The 22,990-nt window shown below is 35.8% G+C and overlaps 1 protein-coding gene across 1 annotated transcript in view; it reads right to left on the bottom strand.

Annotated features, from left to right (window-relative positions):
• The window catches only part of GRM8 (glutamate metabotropic receptor 8), a 759,463-nt gene that overhangs the window by 158,638 nt on the left and 577,835 nt on the right, over positions 1-22,990 (bottom strand). The window contains exon 8 of the mRNA XM_036909115.2: positions 6,275-6,411. Within this exon, the coding sequence (XP_036765010.1) occupies positions 6,275-6,411 (137 nt within the window). The remainder of the gene's footprint in view (positions 1-6,274; positions 6,412-22,990) is intronic.

Here is a 22,990-nt window from a genome sequence, read left to right on the forward strand (position 1 = left end):
CCTCCAGACCAAGAGAGAACATGCCTCTTTGTGAACTCTGATCCTAATGATAAGGTAATAGGAACATGTGCTTCATACTGACAAGAATAAAGGACCACAGCTGGATGCATTGTGGACTCATGAAAAAGGCGTATCCTTGGATGCTGCTCCTGCAAAACGCCACGCCCTCAGGGGAGGCACTCGGGACTGAACCTGAACCACCTCCAAATCATTCCACATATAGCACAGCAACGGCACATCAGAGGCAATTTTTTCTGGAATGAATGGATAACTAGATGGATAGATAGAAGGATGATGTTTTTTCCATAGCCTATGCACTCTTCTGACCACTTCTGGACACCAAAGTAATTAAAGATCCAGTTTGAATCGCATCTATCAAGACACTTTATCCAGCCCCCATAGTTGGAAGTAATCATTACATCTTGTGAATTCATAGTTTATTCTTTAATCTGTACCTGTCTAATTATACTTTCACTGTAGTTATTTAAGTATATGATTGCCTTCAATGGATTGCAAATCCTTTGCTCTCTGGAAGTTTATTTTATTGAACCTTATATTCATCAAGGGCTTAGCATCCTACCTGGCAGGGAGCAGTCACTGAATAAATAATCTGTGCACAAGTCCACTTCTTAATCAGTAATCTTGGATCATTGCTCCATAGTCAATCAGTATTTAGAAAATATCAACATATTATTCAAGACATAGCCAGCAAATACTTATTGAGCACCTACTCTGGTTAGCAAGAACGCAGTTAAAATTTAATCACCCTGACATTTGCTCCACATGTCAAAAACATAAACCTATCAAATGCTTGTTTTCTTATTAACAGAGATGAAAGTACTAACCCAAAAAATGGCTTTTTTGGGGAAAAGAGTAAATTTGCACCTAATAAACAAAAATACGGTTTTGAAAATTAATCATCTCATTGCAAGAAAGGAAGCAGAATAAAGTCTTGTGGAATCGAGTAAAAAGGCAGGAACTAGAGTGGCACTTAAAGTCCTATTGGAATATATTGAAAGGTCTTAGAGAATGGGCTTCACATTCATGTTTTGTAGACAAGGGAGAGCTATATATAATGCTTGTCTCACAGGGTAAACTATCTTTTCTATGAACTGACAATAATATGAGAGAGCATTTTTAAATGCAGGCAACTTTGCAAATGGAGAAACAGAGGCAAAGAGAAAATGTGTGACTCCTAAGGGTCAAAGCAAAGAGAGGGTCAAGTCTCTCTTCCAATACTTTCAAGGGCATTCAGTCCACTGCTACTTCAAGATTGTTTGGTATCCTTCATACAGAAAAGCAATTCCTCTATGATATTAATGAATCTAATGCTTTTGCTGAAAAACTTTTGATGTTTATCCACAGTAGTAAACCCATGAGGTAAATGAGGAGACTCAGGAATTACCCCTTTCTATATGTATTTGACTTAACATCTATAGGCAAAGATACATATTCAATTAAAATACCATGCTATAAATACTACTACAGTACACAGCAAAGATGGACTTAATTGGGCTAAATTCCACCAGATATTTGATTGGTTGTCCCAAAGCCTGGCAATCATGCAGCCTGCTTATTTTTATACCAAAACAAACATTTTGGGTTTATCATAAAGGCAGACAAGTTATCATGGGGTGCACCTCTTCTTACAATGACTCCCTACTCAGAACATCAAGAAAAAGGCAGAAAAGGCTTTTCTTTTCCACATATATGGGGTTTCAGATTGAAATATTTTTTATAGGCCCTCTTTAATTGGCTGGTTCTATTAGCAAAACAAAACAGAATAGTTATTACCATACAACACTCACTATGTGGGCATGCAGTGTGCTAGCTAGGACCTTGGTATACACAATTTCCTTAATTATCTCAAGAACTCTCTGAAGTAGTAATGATTATTTCCTTGCACAGGAAGAATTTGAGACTAAAAGAGGTAAAATAATGTGCTCTAAGACTATGAATGGAAGGTTCAAACACCTTTCTGACCTTTCTTGCTCTAACTACTATATTCCATTAAAATTTAATCTTCATAGTAAACCTGTTGATTATCACCACTTAACAGATGAGAAAACTGAGGCTCAGAATTCAGCACCTTGTCAAGAGCTACTCTCATCTGTGGAGTGGGTCACTCAAAATTAAACCAAGGTGAATGAAGCCCTTCTTCGAACTGCCCTTTCCAATTGACACTGTGCTGCTACTCTGAGACACTCTTATTAAAATCACTGTTCTTTACTATGGTTTTCTTCAAATTATCCACTTGAATAAAAAGAGAAGAGAAAACAAGCAAAAATGTGTCCCTCATTCTTATAGTAATCTGAAAAAGTAGCTCTGGTTGGAAATATAAAAAAGTGAGCCTTGAGTTATTTTAGGCCCGTCCAGTAATCCCCAGACACCTTCCCCCTGTGGACTTGAAGCAGCGTATGTCTGTTCTTTTCTCAGTTCAGGCTCTGCTGTTCACTCTGGACCTCTGGGTTACAGTATGTTTTATAATCACTAATAAGGACCACCTGCCTCTGGAGGAATTCAGCCTAACAGAATGGAGAGGCCTAATTGTTCAAATTCGCTCTCAGGTAGACAATTTGACCTTCAGGCATGGATTGAGATTACTGAATAGAAACCTTAAATCAAAATAAATAATTATACTAACTCAATCTAACTGATAAATTTAGAACACATGTCCACTCCATAACAACAAAAAAGAAAACAATAATATTTAGAACAATAAAGACAACGCCTTTGAGGAAATAAAATACCTCATAATCATCCAGGAAAAAGAAAAGAATAACCTACGTGTTTTAAAAATTCTTTCACTCCACTAACCTATATTCAGGGCCAATTTGTTGCACCCATACATGCTTAATCATACACTATCTGTGTGCAAAAAAGTATCCTATGGGTGAATTCAGTGAGAAAAATGGGCTCTTTGAAAATAAGCAAAATTCAGCCCAATAACTGGCTGACAAATGCTTACCACTGAGAGTGGGACATCTGTTGTAAATCTGGTTTGACAGATAAAGGAGAGCTGGAGCACATGGGGAAGAGTGCCTTCCCCTGCTCTTCAACACACCCCCATCGGCATTCAGGTCAGATTAGAAACCACTGTCTAGGCTGCCGCTGCAAAGCCAGGGGCATGCTTCCATCTGGACACCTGTCCCGTGGCACTGGAATTGCTGCTTTGCGTATCTGCCTATCCTTGCAGTCAGCAGGTGCCCTAAGACTATCCCCTCTAGTCCCAACATGGCACAGAGGGCACACAAGTTTGGTTTATCAAATCCACTCAAAAATAACTGCCCAGGTAACAAGACCTAGTCCCAGGTTGCCACAAGAAAAGAAACTATGTATTTATCTTATATAAAGTTTACTTTTTAAATGCAGAGGGTGTTTTATAGTATTAAGGCCAATATAAAAGACAGGCAAAAACAATGGGCTATGGGGACAAACAGCATTTTAAGTGAGGAGGTTCTTTCAGAACTTTCTAAAGCCAACTCAAGCACCTCTTCTCACAGGACCTCCAGTTTTCTATTCACCGCACTCACAATCAGATCTCCCACTGTCCATGTAGAATCATGAGACACTGGATTAATATCAGGTAAAGTCTGTGGGTTTCATGCGTGCAGGTTCTGGACTAAATGCTTTATTGCATTATTTCATTTCATTCTTATTGCAGCCATTTATAAGATAAGTGCTACTACGTTTCCATATTACAGATGATGAAACTGAAGCAAAGCATTTGTTTTATGTCTTACCTAAGATCTAAGCAGAACTTTCAGACATTGGTTGCTGTCCAAACACCCTCTATTCCCTTCAAACAGGTGAATGACCCAATGCCCAAGGAGAAACCATCATTTTGTTTGTTCTGACAAACTCTAGAATTCAGCCCTTGACTTACACTCTCTCCCCACAGTCTAATCACTCTCTCTTCTTCTGAGATGCATTCTCTGTTTCAGTAAAGCTAGCACCACTATCCACTCATAAACATTCATAACCATGCATGAGAAATAATTCTTACAAATTGTTTTGATATAGTTTATGAACAATAACACAATAATAAACATAAAACTTTCAAGCGCCATTAAATGTACATAAAAGAGCAGCTTGAGATTCAATATGAGGTTTTATAATAAATATATCATGCATATATATACAGAGATTGTGTATATGTGTATTTGTGGGTATAATTATTTTAGGTATCCAAGTATTCCATGTTAGTGCACATATTTTTCAACCATTGAATTTTTTAATGTAAATCTTTAATCATAGACAGTTTGGCATTAATATAGATCAGATTAAAAGAAGCTTCTCTGTTTTAATCCTTATCAAATTTTCTTTGTTGTGCTTATTTCATTTCCCATAGGTCCATCTCCAAAAGGTCTTTTATCAAAAAAGCCACTGATTTTCAGATTGGCATCAATAACCTGTGGAGTTGTCAAAGCTATGTTCAGTACATGTCATCTTGGGTTGCAGAACAATAGATAAAATTTCTTCTGGCTGCTACATGTGGTAACCTGCAGATACGTGGTCTTACATAGCACAGTAGTTGGAAATATAAGCTGTCTTTGGGCATTTCTGAAGAAAGAACTGTGATAATTATCAGGAACTCACTTCAGAAACAATAAATCATAAATATCTTAGTTTTGTTACTTCTCACCATCTGCTTCTTTGCTGAGAACTTTGTGACCGATGCTGCATAAACACACCACTTCAGGGGCTACATTTGGATATACAGAAGTGAACATGTATTAAAAATACCAAATTGATCTCTTTTAAGTGGGTTCAAACACAGGAAAGAACATGCGTACCCTGTTACACACACACAGACGAGTATGTTCTCTCTCCCCACCCTCACGTATGTCCTAAGCTTCTGCCTCCTGGCCAGGATAAGCTGTAGCTAAGAAGTGAACTTAATTACTCATTTAGGAAATGAACTCAACTCCTGCAATGTTATAATAGTTGTGAGAATCAAAATTAGGAGATAAGCTCATTAGAAGAAAGGTGCAATACACATTAGAATAATAGAACAGTAGTGGAATATGTTTCTAGTTTATTTGAAGCATTTTAAAAGCACCTTACTATCTACAGAGGATTCCTCAGCCACCCAGTTCTGTAAATCATCTGTGTTACAGACAAATAGATGCTGTATGAATGAACTCCAATCCTTAGCTGAGACTACAGGGCACACTCCTTACTTTTCTATACCTGAAGAAACACGTGCACTGATGTGGCACCATGTGAAATAATTCCTCACCCAGGGGTAAGCAGATGCTGCTCCAACAACTCTTGCACCCTCCCCAGAGAGCCACTGCCAGCCCCGTGCCCTGCAACTTCCTAGCCCTTCCTTATCCGTCAAGTTCAGGACTGGCTTCCTGCTCCAGAGTCCCTTACGATTGGTGGGTGTTAGTACCAGGTAGCTCTCGTCAATGTCCCTTGAAAACCTTTTCCATAGAAGAGCAGTTCTGGAGTGCTACCTGCCAGCCAGGCACATCTGATGAAGCTCATCTCTCAGCCTCCTTCCCATGTGCCACCCCCACTTGTCCCACTGGCCCAGCAGGAGGAGACAGTCCCCAGTGGCAGCATGGTACCAGGGCAAATGCCCAACCACCTCTGGCACCACCCCCAGGCCTGCGACTCCTCTTCAGGCTGGGACCTCCAAGTTGGGATCTCCAAGTCATCCTCACATGGCCACTTGCAAGAACTGCAAAATCTGTAGCCTTTGGGCCCTGAGAGCACCTCATGCAGACAGGGACAGCAAGCAGCCCTAGAGCTTCCGAGTAACATGAACATCACCTCTGGGAACATTAACTTTCTTTGGTGTTGCGATTCAAAGAGGTATTGTAAATACAGATCATGATTCACTTTCATCAGTTAAATGTAGGCATACAGAAGGTGTCAATTTACTATGTAGCAAGAGTGAAATACACCATATTTAAGCCCAAACTTTATCATTCATGACACACTGTCACCTGTCCCTAATGCACACACACAGTGTCCAAACACTTGAACAAGTATTTCAGCAAAGGGCAAAATTTCCCTAAGTGTATATGTAGTCACTTAAGAAGAAGTTAGATCTTTCATTAAATGCCTACTGATATCAGATTTCTCTACAGACGTTTAAGACTTTCTGTAACATTTTAAAGTCGAAGGAAGGATTAAATCATAGAGTTTCTAAAAACATTTGCAAGAAAACCAATTCTAACAGCAGTTATATTATATACTTAAAAAATAAAGCATTCCTCCTTAAAAACTAGATACATTCATATAAGTTTATATTGATACTTGCTTTTAGATGGAGTTTATTGGTCCAGTGCCCAATGACTTTGTATTCTGTACTTTTGTTGGTTATTTGATACTGGAAGATATCATAACGTCCAGGGGCATCTCCATTTTCATTAAAAGTGACAGGTGTCCCAGCACTACCTATAAACGTTTAGAAAACAATGTTAATAAAGCTTTAGTAAGATATCCCACTGGGCTTATTTTTCCCTGAGAAAAAGTGGTAGATAAAAATAAATTGTGTCGTAAGAGATACGAAGATTGTAATCGATACAAGGTCATTTTTAATAGCAAAATATCTTTTACAGGAAAAGAAGCCCAGAAGTACATACAGGAAAAAGACATGCTTTATTATGCACGTTAGAAAGTAAATGATGAGTATCAAAGTTAGGCAATGTACATAACAGTTAAGCAAATAAAAGCTGATTGGCCAAATATTCGGTACTGGCTACAGAGAGTGACGGTTAATAGAGAAGAGTGTAAATGCCTTGAAGTGTAACAGCTGTTGTGCAGTATGAACTACAAACAGCAATTCAAAATGTGGCAGGAGAACATCCCAGCCAGATTCCCTAGAGTTTGGCTTTATTCAGACTTGAACTCCACTCTGAAGCAGTTGCCCTGTTCAATTTCTCTTGTAAGTGTCTGCTTCTGCTTCCTCTGTCCCAAGGTATGTCAATGTGGGCTCCTGGTGGGGACCTCTCAACTGGCACAAGCAGTGATCGCTGGGAAGTCCCAACTCTGCTCAGATCATAAAAGTTCCCCCAATTTCCTGTGACAAGTGTGATGGTGGCAGGGCAGCAGGGTGCAAGAAATGTAGTCTTTTCTGAACTCCTGTTTCTCTCAGAAGTTTTCATTTTTTTTTTCTCTTAAAGCTTCTCCTCACTTTTATTTTCCCTCTTATTAAAACTTGTATATAATCACAGGTTCAAGAGAAGAAATGTATCACCACTTCCAAAGCTCTCTTTTCCCATCGACCCTATGTATATAGCCCTTCCTTTTCTGTAACAGCCTTTAGATCCCCCACTACTCCCACCCCACCGCTTCATCTTCTTGGATTACTCTTTGCTATCTTGACAAATTCACCTGACACCAGTCTCTTTGCTTTGTGTCTGTCTTCTCTCTGCAGTTCCCCTTCCCTGAATCTCTTCTCACAGCATATCGGATTTAATTTCTGTACTATACCAGAAACTGGTCCCTGCTTGCTATCTCTTCATCGCACTCTCCAAAAACATATACTATTAATAGTTACTCTATGTCAACTCTACATACTTCCATCTTATAATGAGTTCCTCATACCATTTTTATAGTTTTTAACTAAAATGGATAATCACAACACTCTAAAACACTTGACTTATCAAACAAAATAGATTATTTCAGAAAACTTGCACATAAATATAAACACCACACTGCAATTAGGGCACTTTTCTAGTAATTAGTGGAAAGATGCCTAATATCCTCTGATCTCTGGAATCATCCTAAAATTTGAACATGGTGTGAAGTTTCTAATGAACAACAGCTACATGTTTTCTGCAAAAACTGCTAAGGCCACAAGAGATGGTACACCCTGGGGGGAGAGCACGGGTCTGAGCCAAGAGCTGCCTGTCCAAGTCCAGTCCACTTCCCTAATTATCTTCACAACTTGTCTTCTTCACTTGTCACTAGAGACTTAACAATGAATATGAACATATTTTGAAGTCCTAAAAGAGCTGTGTGCATTTAAATTATTGAATTATTAGTAGTTCATGTGGGAAATAACTATACATCACTCCAGAAACAAATGAAGAGTTAGGGAATAAAATAGGGGCTCTCTAATCAACTGGTACTATCTTAACTATTCCTAGATACTTAAGTGAAAACCCATTTGCCATTCCTGACCAACCTTTTCTAACTCCTAGTGACCCTGAGCAGGTTAACCTTTAAATCTACAGTTTCCTCATCTATAAAATAGATGACATTTTCTTATAGAGCTTTCGGTGAGAATTAAATGAGCAAATACTTGTCAAGTGCATAGCACAACACATGGGATAATTAGATGTCACATTAGTTTGATTATTATTCACCCTATGTGTATTTTCAGTACACGCCAATTCAGAATAATAAATAGGGTGTTAAATGATATCTAGGCAAAGGATTATAGAACTTCAAATGGGAAAGGGATTCCTGGGTGGAAAAAAATGTGTTATCAGTTGTGAATTACACATTAACAGCATCAACAATTCTTGACATTTATATGCCACTTCAATAAATTCTGATGTCATGTTCTTCGTGAATACAGGGATATCCAGTTTTCTCAAACTAAAATCCCCAGTGTTGCCACATCCTTCCCTGAGTGGTTCCTTACCTCCTGCACTAGCAGCCCCAATATGTTTTTTACCAGAATGATTCCTGAGATAGAAGAATGCCACTCATGTAACTGAAGATTCTCATGAATATACTCCGAGTTACATCTAATTCCTAGTGTGCCAGCTGTTTCTACATCTCTTCCCTCCAACTCAAGAAAGTATATTGGAAAGCAAGGGAATGAGAGCTGGATTATCACAAAAATAGTAGCTGTCCAACTTAGACACTTCAAACACCGTTATTAATAGCAAGTTACACCAAATTCGACACTGAATTAAGACGCAATTCACTAAAGTGGTTAGGAATGTGGGGATTTGGAGCCAGATTGTTTGGTTCAAACCCCAGCTCTGTCACTTATTAGATGTGTGATCTCAGGCAAGTTACTTAATTTCTCTGTACCTCACTTGTCTTGTTTATAAAATGGCTACTAGCAATTCCCAACTCAGAGGGCTATATGAGGATTAAATGAATTAATATATGTAAAACATTTAGGACATGGTAAACATTAGGTAAGCATTAACTATTGTTTTCTTTATTGTTTAATGGTAATGCTGTGTATGAGTTCTAGTGTTTATACAAGAACAGAAGAACTTTAAGTAAGCACATACAGCTTCCGTGAAGTCACCCTTACTAATCTTCTCCTTCAATACAATGCCACATATACTTAAAATCCAATTCTCTAAATTCTCCAGGCTCTTTCTCACCATCTTGTCTTTGCATGTGTTATTTTTCTGTAAGTTCCTTTCCTCACTCTTCTTAACCCTTCTTCTCTCTAAAATATGCCTTCAGGATGTGGCTCAAAGGTTACACCTTTAGAAACTTGATCTTTCAAACTGGAGCCAGGGCCCCAGTGCCCCATCATGTCCTATCCTATCCACCAGGGCACTCACTACCTTCCACACATGTACTATTCATCTCCAGACCTGATCACAACATTTAGCCATCAGATACTGAGAGCTCATTACATGCTCAACATTGGGTGGACGCTCCGTCTTCCTCACAGAATGATGGTCTCCTTAATAAAGGCAAAACATAGCTCTTTATCTTTGTAAGCACTGCACCAAGGACAACGTGATCAATAAATTACAGTAAAGCATGAAAGAGGCGCCCATTAATGATCCCAAGCAAATCCAAGCTCAAGCTCCCTCTCTTCATAACATTATGAACTTTATTTCCATCACCTCTCATCTTTTATATTCACCAGTGAGGGAACCAAATCAGTCCCTTTCACATTACTATCAGTGTGATGTTAGAAACTACTCTTACAGAGCTGTTTACTAATCTGATTTCTGATCTGGGGCTAAGCATGCAGCTTAGTTACTTCAACCGCTTCACTCCTTCAGTAGCCAGGAGGGGCCATGCTGTTCATTAATTTCTACAAACAGAAATTTAAAATATCCTCCATAATACAGAATATGATCATCCTGAAAAACAGAATTAAGTGGCACTTTTTCAGGAAAAAAAAGTCTCAATATACCCATCACTTTATTATGTTTATTAACAACACAGGTAAGAAATAGAAAAATATTTGATTAGGCTAAATTCACATATACATAACTGATGTATATATATATATATATAAAATTTATTATGCTCCAGCAAATTTTCTTGTTTTGTTTCTTTCCATCCTAATTTTAGCTATTTCAGAAATTTTGAAGTGCATTAATTTTTTCAAAAAAACTTTTTCATCAATGTGCATGAGTAGAGAAATGGAAATAACATGGAGTTTGTAGTAAGCTTTACTTGTCAAGTACTGCTTTCAGAGTCCACACATCTCCTTGACTATTTTCTGTCCAATAAGAAACGCATAGAATAACTAGATTTTTATTACTAGGCATATCAAGCATTTCAACGTGTGTTTGTGGAAAAATGATAGACCCAATGAATATTTTATTGGAAAATGTTGGCTATGTTGAATATTGTTCTGGGGAAGAGTATGGCTTGCGATTCAGGGTTTGGAGTTTTGATTTGTTCCTCTGCCAATAACCTGTGTGATCTGGGCAAGTTACCCTCTCTAAACTTGTTTTCTCAACTGTCGAGGGAGCATAATAGCCTAACTTTCCTGAACTTTTACCAAGGTCACATGAGATGATGCATGTCAAGCCTTCAGAGTGTGACTGGCACACAGTAGGTGTGCAATAAATGAAAACTATCATCATCATTACCCATTCCTTTGCCTACATCTACGCTCCATTGATTTGCCCTTTCTTGTTTCCAGAATGCAAAGAGCAATACAAGGATTATTCATTCACCTTTATGGGCAAATTTATAAAAAAGTGTTAACTACTCAGTTTATTGTCTTGTTTACTACTTTCCTTCCTTCCTCTTGCTATAAAACTTTACCCATTTTCCTCATCAGAACCACCTACAATATTGGGTAAGCAGGAAAAAATGAGAAAGCAAGAAGTGAAATCAGTTAATTTAGCAATTTTTAGCACCTTTAAAAGATGAATGACTATATGACATCTAAGTCACTGACCAAATGCCATAGGAAATAACAATTTTCAGCAGAATCTCATTTATTTATGCTCTCCCTTTCCTTATCTAATTTATTTTATCAAGCATTTATTACAGTAAATAAACAGAACTATATATTTGAATTAGAATCATGCTATAGTTTAATTATGTAGGAATCAGTCAGAATAATCTTACAGATATCAGTTACTACACCTTCGTTTGTTGAAGACTTTAGAATATGACCCATGTACTCTTTTCCATCTGAAGTCTTGTCATTATTTCTGGTGGCCTCATCACCCTCCTGGATGACTCAACATCCTGGCCTTGCAGTAGCTGACTTCCTCACTTCCAATGGTACCTCTCCTGCATCTCACCACCCACCATCATGCTCACACTCTAAAAAACTGGCCTGTCAATGAACTACATCATCTTCTAAATTTTACTCTCTGGATACACCTTCCACCCAACTGGAACAGTTCCATGAGTCCCTAAATTTACTGATGTATTTGTCTCCCCAGTTTGTCATACTTTAACCCCATCACAGTTTCTCTCCCCCTACATCCGCATGATGGTCCTTGAAAATGCTCTCTGTCCTCTTGTACTTCTCCGTCTGCCCAATTTTATTCCTCTGCCAAATCACAATCACGATTAAGCTCAGTTGTACATCTTCTTTGCCTCTAATCAAGCAGGTGAACCTTGTTGGAGAATGTGAACGTCTAGTAAGGCCAGGATGAGGCTGAGGTAGGTGAGGGCCTGACCGAGAACGAGCACCTCCCTAACTTCTGCACGTCAGACTCCTCCCTTGCTGCAACTAGTCCCAACCCTGCTGTCTGGTGTCACTGTAAATTCATGACCTTAGATTTCAAATGCGTAATCAGCACCGCTCTGCAATTCGACCACACTTCCGCAGCTAGTCTTCTCTTCCCCTTCCTGGATAACTGACTGCTTCCTGTCTCACACATCCAACATCTTCCTCCCCTGTCATTTCAGCTTGTCTCATGCTTTCTTATTGAGAAATAGCAGCAACAAGACAAAAAAAAATCCGTCTCTCCACCACAAAACCTACAGCATACTCACATCTACACTTTGATTATCTCTTTCCTCCTGTTTCAACACATGTCTCTGCTCCAACTGAAGACATAATGTTCCACTAGTCCTAGGACCCCATTCGTTTACTTCTTTCATAGCACTTAAAGTATCTAAAATATGTGGCTTATTTAAATGCCTGCTGTTTATTAGATTTTAAGCTCATGACTGTGAAACATTTTTCCATTATGTTCACCACTATATTGTAGAAAAGACCATTGGCTGAACACCTAAATCCATATTCTTTTTTTCCTGGGCACATAGCTAAGCTACATTTCCAGTCCTCTCTGTAGTTAGGTTTGGCCAAGCAATTAGCTCTGGCCAATGAAACATGAACAGAAGTGATAGGTACTGCTTCTGGGCCTTGCTCATTATAAGTTTGTTAAGTGGATTTCTCTGGTCTTTTCTCCTTCTGTTCTTTTCTCCTTCTGCTAGAATGGAAATGGCACGCTGAGCAACTGGGTAAGCTACACGTTAAAGATGGCAGAGCTTGCATCAGCCTGGATTCATTTGTCTGTGCCTGGAGGAAGTCTGTGCTAGTAACCTGTTCACCCATCCCATCCATCTAGTACTATTACCTGAGGAAAACAACAACTTCTATCCTTTTTGAGCCATTATAGGTTGTGAGTCTACTTCTTATAGTAGACAATTATAATACACCAGTATCTAGAAAAGTAGGTTATCAATTAATAGTTATTAAATGAAATTTTTAAATTATATTAAATTTGGAAATGAATGCTTCACTTCATATCATAGTGCAAAGCTTTAAGAATAGTATATAGAGTTTTATAACTGAGTTTTAAAGACATTTGCATGGATCAATAACTACTTTTAGATTCTTCTTTAGGGTTAATACTGATTAATGCAATGTGCTTACATGTAAAATGAAGGTGGAATCCAGAACGTGTAACCATACTCCAAAATTTTACTGTATAGTCTCCATGTTTATTTACCTTGGCTAAAGTATTCACTCAATTGGATGTTCTCATAAAAACTAAATATAAAAGTATTAAAAATATGTGCCTGCTTTTAGGAATTATGGGTTGAAATGTTTTTCCTTTAACGGATTGTTTTTAGTATATGAACTACATAGGACAAAGAATATAGTCAAATGATATTTTTAATTCTCTGTCAACCCTCTTCGATTTTTCCATTAAGAAATGGAACTGATGATACTTTCTCTTGTGTAAATGTCTTTATGACCCTTGCATTAAAGGTGCTTTAAGGTGCAAAGCATCATTATCTAACCACTGAACACTATTTGATAAATACAAACTATAATTGCATTAATAGTACTCAAATGAGTTTGATTGACCTTTTAAAATAAGAAAAGAGCCATTATTTAGTGATACACAGTTCAGGGAAGCAAATGAATTAGGAGGTTTAGAATAAAACCCATTATAAAAAAAGTGACCAGAAAGATTATTAAAATATCAAATGTTCAGTTAAAGGAAAGAAACAGGAATGAATGTGTAATAATTATGCAAGATTAAGGAATAGATCATAAGAGGAACTTGGCAACAAACCGAAGTGTGTTACAATATTCTGAATCCAGAATATTTTCATTCTCTGGTGGAAGACCTCTCTTTATCTCAAGCAATTTAAGCCCGTTACTGTTTCTTTTGGGGGTGGTACTTAACACTATATATATATTTATTTTTACATATAATTTCCATTATAAATTATTAATCATTCTATCTGTAGCAGTGTTGAGTACAGTTATGAAAGAGAAGTGTGTGTCTATATGCATGTGTGTGTGTATTTATAGAGATAGAGGTATATAGATGTAGATATTGTGCTGTTAGAATCTTTACATTCATACTCTTGAGTGAGATGGAGCTGTAATTTTTGTTTCTTACAATACATTTTCTGGTTTGATTTCAGGTTATCCTGACTGCAGAGAATAAATTGGAAAATATTCCTTTTTTTTCCATTCACTGTAAGAGTTTGTATACAATTGTGTAAATCTTTCTTGAAAGTCCTGTAGAACCCACCTGGTATCATCCCAGATACCCTCAGAGACTTAATAAATCAGTTGTGGTATATAGATTCACACAATGGAATATTATACTACAGTTAAAATGAATGAATTACAGAGATAGCCATAAATATGGATGAGTCATAGCAATATAATATTAAGTGGAAAAAGTAAGTATTAAAAATACATTTTCCAAAGGTATAAATGATTAAAATTTTGTAAATTTTGTGCTTGGGGCAATATATACACAAGAAAAATCTATTTTAAAAGGTAGGAATATTGATTTTTCAGGACAGATTGGGGGATGGTTTGGTGATAGGAACATATGTTTGGATATATCTTTTTGTCAAATTCTTAGCTCTTGGGGGCAGGGGATTATTTTCATAGGTGCTTATTATAATCTATGAATAACCAACTAGCTAACTAAATGAAAGTGGACTTTGTGTAGATCAATGATGAGCAGGTCATTAGCAAAGGAGCCGAGAGGAAGAGAAAAAGAGAGACAAAGAGAGGGGAGAGAGAGTGACAGGGGGCAAGAGACTGGGATGAAGGAAAAGTAGACATAATGGACGGAAGAATGAAAGAAAAGAAAAGGGAGAGAACCACATTAAAAACTATAGAAAAGGAAGGGTATATTGAAAGACAGTTCTGTAAATCTGTGAATTGACTGAATGCTATTCTCAGCCTTGTAATTGTACCTTTGGAGGACGGGAATCCTCTCTACAGGTGTATGGACCCAAACAAAATAGGTCACGTGCAGAACTGCCTTCACCCAACTCTCTAAAGCATCTTTTCTATAGATTTTTTTGATTAGTCAATCTTCTATCAGAATTCCAAGCTTTTTATATAACTGTCTGGAATTAGAATCTTACCCATTGAATCATTACATCATTTCTCGTTGAATGTCAAATTGTTCTTTTGTCTTGGGTTTTGCATGCCTTTCTAGTAATTCATTGTATGAACTATCATTAAGGTCTTTCCATGTATTTCAGAATTAATATTTTGTTAAAATTGGTAGAATTACTGTGAGTCAATCAAACACAGATAACTCTATAGGACTAGATGCCAAAATGTCTAAAGAAATGAGTAAAATATCAAATTAGGAGAGATTTACTCATTTCTGACAATAATTTGTGTTGAATTTACAAAAGGATATCAAATCATTTCTTTATAATGGATCTGATTTTCTGTAATCACACAAACTGTCACTGTATATTGGGTCCCTGTGTAAATGTGTATTGGCTATGTTAGCAAGGAGATCTGAGGTATTACCCTTCTATCCTGTATGCATGACAATTTGGAACATAATTACAAGAAGGTGAAATATATAAGTAAAAATCTGTCAAAAATTTAAAAATAAAAGCATAGTCTGACTTATGCATATCTCTTTAAGAAGCCGATATAAACAGTATTAAAAGTTTTATTCTCAAATATTTATGAAACATTTACAAAAAAAAATTTTATTCTGCCAAAAACAAAATCCAAATAATTGTCATAAAGTAAAAATCTTAATTCATCTTTTTCTGACCAGTATTCAATAAAACTTGAACTTTTTGGTTTTTTATTAATAGATATATAGTTATTTATTACCACAATGATGTGCTGTGTAACAACCAACCACAAAAATCTCGGTGGCCTGTAGCAATAAATGCTTATTTTTGCTTATGAACTTATAAATTGGATGGGTGTTTCTGCTAATATTTTGTTTTCATTGAAGTATACTTGATATACAATATTCTTTTGGTTTCAGGTATACAAAATGATGATTCAACAATTATATACATTATGCAATATTCACCATGATAAGTGTAGTTACCATTTGTCACCACACAAAGATGTTATAATATTATTGCCTATATTCCCTATGCTGCATATTTCATCCCTGTGACTTATTCTTAACCGGCAGTTTTTAACCTCTTTATTCTCTTCATCTACTTTGCCCATTCCCACACAACCTCTCCCTTATGGCAACCACCAGTTTGTTCTCTATGTTTATGAGTCTATTTCTATTTTGCATCTTTGTGTTTACTATTATTTCTTAGATTCCACATTAAGGGAAATCCTATCATACTTGTCTTTCTCTGGCTGAGTGATTTCACTTGACAAAATGCCATCTAAGTCCATCTACGTTGTTGCAAATGGCAAGATTTTATTCTTTTTATGGCTGAATAATATTCCATTGTATATAGTACTACATCTTCTTTGTCCAGTCACCTATCAGTGGGCTCTTAGGATGCTTCCATACCTTGACTCCTTGAAATAATGCTGCAACAAATATGGAGATTCATATAGTTTTTCAAATTGGTGATTTTGTTTTCTTCAGTTAAATACCCTGAAGTGGAATTACTTGGCTGTATGGTATTTCTATTTTTAATTTTGTGAGGAACCTCCATACTGCTTTCCATAAGGGGTGTGCCAATTTGCAGTCTCATCAGTGGAGCACAAGCATTCCTTTTCTCCACATCCTCACCAACACCTGTTATTTCTTGTGCTTTGGTACCAGCCATTCTGACTGGTGAGGTGATAACTCATTGTGGCTTTGATTTACATTGTCCTGATGATTAGTAAAACTTGAACTTTTTAATGACAGCTTTTAAAAGATTGAAAATTTAAACCACCAAGGAAAAAGAAAAATAAAAAACTCCTAAAGAGTTATAAAAATCAATTAAACACTCATGTCAATTGATTCTTGAGTCAAAGAGAAAACTAAAACTAAAATTACAGATTACTACTTAATAAATAACAATATATTTAAAGGATATGGCCAAGCCTCCCTCAGAGGAAAACTTAGAGAATTAAAAGTTTTTATTGTTACACAAAATCTTATATATATATTTATGGAAAAATATTTTTATAATCTTGAAACAATAAGTGGCTTTAAAGCACAATATCAAGTGTAAAATATTAATGAAATGATAACTTTAACATAAAATTAAAAGTACCTAAATTTCAAAAACATCTTAAAAAGAATCAATCTAAGAACATGTAACAGCGGATTAGTATTCTTAATATTCAAGAAGCTATTGGAAATAATGAGAAAAATTTAACACTTCAACACAACTAGGAAAAAACAGAAAATTACAAAAATAAAACAATTACAGTAAGCATATATGCAATGTTCCATTTAGCTAGGAATAAAAAACATCGATGAGATATGAATGTTCACATTTGATCCAAGAATAAATATAGGTGAAGACAGGGTAAAATTGACACTTTCATGATCTGATAAAAATCCAAATTGATACAACTACTCTGAAGGCAATTTTCAAGATTTAAAGCACACTTATTCTTTGACCCAATAAAAGAAATTCATGCTATGAAAACAGGCAAGTGACTGTACAAAGATATTTGTAGAACCATGTTAATTATACTATTGTTTCTGTATTAGAATAATGGAAAAAATGTGACAATCTAAATAGACACATATATTAATCTTAGTCTAGTGTACTTTATTAGAGGGAAAATTGAAACAATATAAACAAGTCAGGGCATGGATAAATAAGGACACATCCATATAATGGAATACAATGTAGCCATTACAATTATAATATAAATACATATTAATAATATGGAGAGATGGCATGGTGTATTTTTACTTTTAAAGGTATTACACACGTTCACTAGGGTGGATATATTTTTTAAAATGGAAAATAACATTGCTAGTGAGAATATAAAATGGTGTAGCCACTGTGGAAAAAGATTTGTGTTATTTTTAAAAAAGTTAAACATGGAGTTACCATTTGATCCAGCAATTTTCCTAGGTACATACCCAAAAAAACTGAAAATGTACATTCACACAAAAACTTGTACATACACATTTATAGCAGCATTATTCTTATAGACAAAGGGTGGAAACAAACCAAATAGACATGAAATGATGAATGGATAAATAAAATACATTTATTCACTATTCAGCTATGAAAAGCATGATATATGCTACAACATGTGTGAACCTTGAAAGCACAGTCACAAAAGTCTGCATGTTGTATGATTCCATTTATATAAAATATCCAAAATAAGTAAATCCATAAAATCAGAAAGTAAATTAGTATTTTCAGGGGCTAAAGGGGGGAGAAAAGAGGGAAGAGTTTGTTAGTAGGCATGAAATTTCTTTCTGGGATGATGAAAATATTCCAGTATTAGATAATGATGATGGTTAAACTATTCTATGGACAAAGAAAGCTTTAAGTTGTGTAGTTCAAAATGGTGAATTTTATGGTAAGTTAATTATGTCTCAATTTTTAAAATTACAGATTAACATATAACATCACCTCATTTTACATTATATACATGCAATATAGGTAGATTTATGGATTATGGACAGATGACAGATAGATAGGTAAAGAGCTAGAAAGAATAGGATATAGATATGTATTTTGAAATATAGGCACCAAAAAGTTATCTCTGGTTAGTGAAATGAAAACTGACCTCCATTTTCTTCTTTATTATTTCCTGCAATAAATGCCTTATATTCATTTTCAAAAAAAAAAAAAAGAAAGAAAGGAAAAAAATGTGTTTTCGTTAAAATACAGGGAAGACAGAAGACCTAGTAGACAGAAGTACAGATACCTTTTGGAAAATACTACACTTTATATCAACGGCTAACATGCACACAGATACTAGCAGTTAGACATAAGAAGGACCTCTCAGATCCTGCTGAAAGCAATGTTCTCCCTTACACAGTTGAGAAAAATTTGGGAGAATCCAGTTCAGTTACTCTGGTTCTGTAAAAAGAATTGCATTTGACCAATGAGTTCAATTCAGGTCGGTCAGGTGGCCAACCTCCTAGAAGAACCCCAATAGTATTCCCGTATATTTGTCTAAAAGATGTTAGCACCTGGAAAAAAAAAAAGATGTATGTTCCATAATTAATGATAGCTAGCACTGACATTCCTGAAGACCTTGGTATTATATGCTCTGGGTCTGGGTCTGCAAATATAAGCTACTTGGAACAGTGGAGTAACAAAATCCTTTTGATTAAGATGAAAACAACTTATGTACCAAGACAAGTTGTTGAGATAGTATTCATAACACTGATATTCTTGTATAATTTAATTGTAGATTTGGAGCTTTAAATAGCTAAAAGTTTTTTTTTTCCCAAAAAGCATTAGGAATTGAGTTCCATATCCAAAACGAATGTATATTAAAACAACCTCTTCCTCTTAATAGCCACATGGTACATACAGAGTATCCATATTAACCAGCAATTTAAGTCTCCATTTTACAATTCAGTTTAACCTTTATGTCAGCTCCAAGAGAATGATCAATTTCTCTTATTTTTAGTACACTTATCACAAGTGTAGGAAAGAATAACTTTTTATTAAAACAGATATTTTAAATCTATGTTTATAGAGTTTTTTTCCCAGTATATTTATTATAGTTTTATACTGAATTGCTACATAGAAATTGGCTTTAATTAAGAATAAATTTCTTGGTACCATTTAAAATGAGAAGTGGGTATATTATTCATAATCATTAGAAAACAACCTGTTGCCATTTTAAAGTTTTGTTTCATGGAAACACACTGGATTTAAATACTAATCAAGGAATTAAGAGCAAGTAGACATGTTTTAAATTGGTTCTGAATATGTCTGTGAAAATAAAATGTCAGTTCTATACCCATTCCATCATCAGCTCTCTCTCTTTTTAACTAATCCTAGCATTCTCATATCCAGTTCCACAAAATATAAATAATGCGGAATATCTGACCTCACAATGGGAAATTTCTCTAGGCTTTGCCTACTTCCTCCTCATTTATCAACTGAATGGGTTTCCTAATCCCACAGGCTGTGAATCTTGGTTGCTCATTTCCTTTGTTTATCCTTTGCCTTTCAAAACTCAGCTCCAGACACCTGAATCTCAGTGTGGACCTGAACCACACTTACATAGGAGGGATCTGCCCTTCGTGATTGCTACTGACTACAAGCTCAAAATCAGTACAGCAGTCAGTATAGCTGGAGTGCTTTCTTAACCCAGCCTTAGTGCTCCCGGACACCTAGAACCAGGCCCTCATCAGCCAGCTCCCCTAGGCCTTCCTGCCCTTCCAGGGAGTTTGAACACTATCATCATCCCATTGGCATCATCACCAACATTATCAAACCACTGCTGCAGCAGTTCTTGCTGGACGTTGTACACCAACATAAGGCTATCCTTTACTGAAGATGATCCCTGTGACCTAGTAATTTTATCTGTAAAACATGATGTTAATGCTGACTTCTAATAACGGCATGTTCAATGATGAATAAGAGGGTCTAGACAGCTATCCAAAGGGAGAAGGGTCCAGTGGCAGAAACAGCAAAGGCTTTGGAATACTGTGAATGTTCCCTCTTCTGAGTGAAGTGAATAAAATCCTACATCATAAGGTGGCTGGAGGATTAAAAGATACAACATTTGAAAAACATAGTATATTATCAGTAATTATTATCATCTCTGTCCCTCAGTGTTGTGTCTATGAATGTAAAAAAATCAGTAATGTTGTTCAGCCAAATTGCAGTTAACTAAAAAAATTATCTTCTTCCCCATTGATTTAATCAATGTTGTAAAAAAAAATTTGACCAAGTTGACATTTCATTTTTGTCAACATGAATTCCCAACTGAAAAGAATTAATGCCTTAAAGCTATTTATGTTCTTATTGGTGATTAATACTGCATTTCACACTCTATTTAGCTAGTTGAGAAATGGATCTGTTGAATCCTACCAAATTTAAGAAAATGGAATAATCAAAAACATTAAACCCACCTGACCCTTTACTTTGAGCTTTACTGCTTTCTGTTGAGACCCAAGTTTAACCAAGTTTCAATAAAATTATTCGTTCTTGAAAATAAAACTGAAATTTCAGTCCACTGAAGAACATACCCTCTCAAAAACAGAATTTTTACACCAGATAAACTCTGAGGAGTCTATTTTCTTTTAATTTGCTGTTATGAATCTCACATTTTAAAAATACCTCTACCTAAGAAGTCTGGCATATTACTAGAATTAGCGCAGTGGGTACAGTAGCATATCCAAATGCATAAGACTGTGATGTACCTGTTGATCATGTCACACGCAGAGAGGAAACCAGCCCCCTGCATTGAACACGCTGAACTGGGACTGCAGAGAACCTGTGAGAGTCCTGGACCAGCGTCATCAGCTCAACCACCAGTGCTCACTCACCGGAATAATTAACTTCTGCCTTACTGAAATAGTAGATTTCCTAAATACATACAAGCATTTACATATCATAAACTCATAAAAGAAGACACTTGAGAATGATGGCTATTAGGGGTTGAGGGGAGGGAAATAGGGAGGTGTTGGTGAAAGGGTACAAATTTCAGTTACACAAGATAAAGTTCTAGAGAAGTACCATACAACATATGGGCTACAGTTAATGATCCTGCATTGTACACTTAAAAATCTGCTAAGAGCGTAGTTCTTGTAAGTGCCCTTACCACAAAAGAAAAAAATATTTAAAAAAATAAAAGGTACAGGAGGAAATTTTTGGAGGTGATAAGTTTATGGCCTTGATTATGGTGATGTCTTTACCAGTGTATACTTTTCTCCAAACTCAATGAATCACATACATTAAATATGCCAGCTTTTTGTCTGTCAGTCATCTCAATAAAGTGTTCTAAAAAATCCACTACCAAAACCATAAGCATTCTTCTTTTAGAAAGTTGATATCCCAGGTTAATGGGGATAGCATTGCAAATTTTTTTATTCATAATGTGAAGTTCTATATGTTCCAAAACAAATGTCTGAAAAGAATAATAACAAAATATTCTTTGGAATTTTTATGAAGCCGTTTTTCTTTCTCTGAAATTGCTCAATGCTTTATGCTTTCTGAACTAAATGTCTTCTGAAATTGAGCTCCTGCAGAAGTTGATAGAAGCACTTAACTTTATGACTAAAAAACCTCAGAGACGTATGTAAAAATATACATTTTGTATTTTTAAATCCTGAGAACAGCCTAGGGGAATAGTGTATGTAATACATATTAGAATGCAAACCCTGCAACTCCCTTTTATCTAAAGGAAAACAAAATCACAGACCATAGGTTTATTTTTTTCTGTCATCTGGGAGCTTGTAGAAATTGTATCTATATCTGTTAACCACTTCATAATTAATTAATTTGTTCTTATATGCTAATTAAATTCAAATACAAAATGGGGAGTTAGAAAAAAATGTAACACACTAAAGCAGCTTTAAAAATTTGAGTTCCTTATGGTCTTTATCTTTGAACAATATGTGACTTTTGAAACTCTTTCCACGCATTTCCTATTACACTTCATTTCTGTCACACCAGTTTCTAAGGTTCCCTACTTTTTCAGTGATAATGACATTATTGAAACAGTTATACCAAATTTAAAGGATAGGTTGCGATGGTACCTTGGAACAAAAAATAATCAGATTATCTCACTGGGGAAAGGGAAAATTTATGCTCACATTTTCTTGGTCCATAGTCTAGTCTGTTGTTTATCATCAGAAGGAAACTATATCCAAGGGCCAATATTCAATAGGATACACTCCACCTATTTATTGCTCTTTCAAGACCAAACTCATGTAATTGTCTATCTTTATCACTGAAAATAGGAGGAGGCAGGATATTGTCAAACATGAGATGAAAGGAGTTGAATATTTAGTCTTAGAGAACATGCTGGGCTTTTTTAACTTAAAATATTCATTATAGAGACATTCATATTTATTGTAAAGAAAGAAAGCAGAGATAAGCAAAAGGAAGATAGGAGAAAAAAAGGGGAAAGAGAATATTTGCCCACCATCTTATTACTATTTAGTGATAGTCATGGTTATTGTTTGATCTACAGTCTTTCTCATTACATCTACACTATCTAAAAAGACATTGAGACTGAATGAACTGTGTA

This window comes from Manis pentadactyla, chromosome 7 (genome assembly GCF_030020395.1).
Source record: "Manis pentadactyla isolate mManPen7 chromosome 7, mManPen7.hap1, whole genome shotgun sequence".
NCBI lineage: Eukaryota > Metazoa > Chordata > Mammalia > Pholidota > Manidae > Manis > Manis pentadactyla.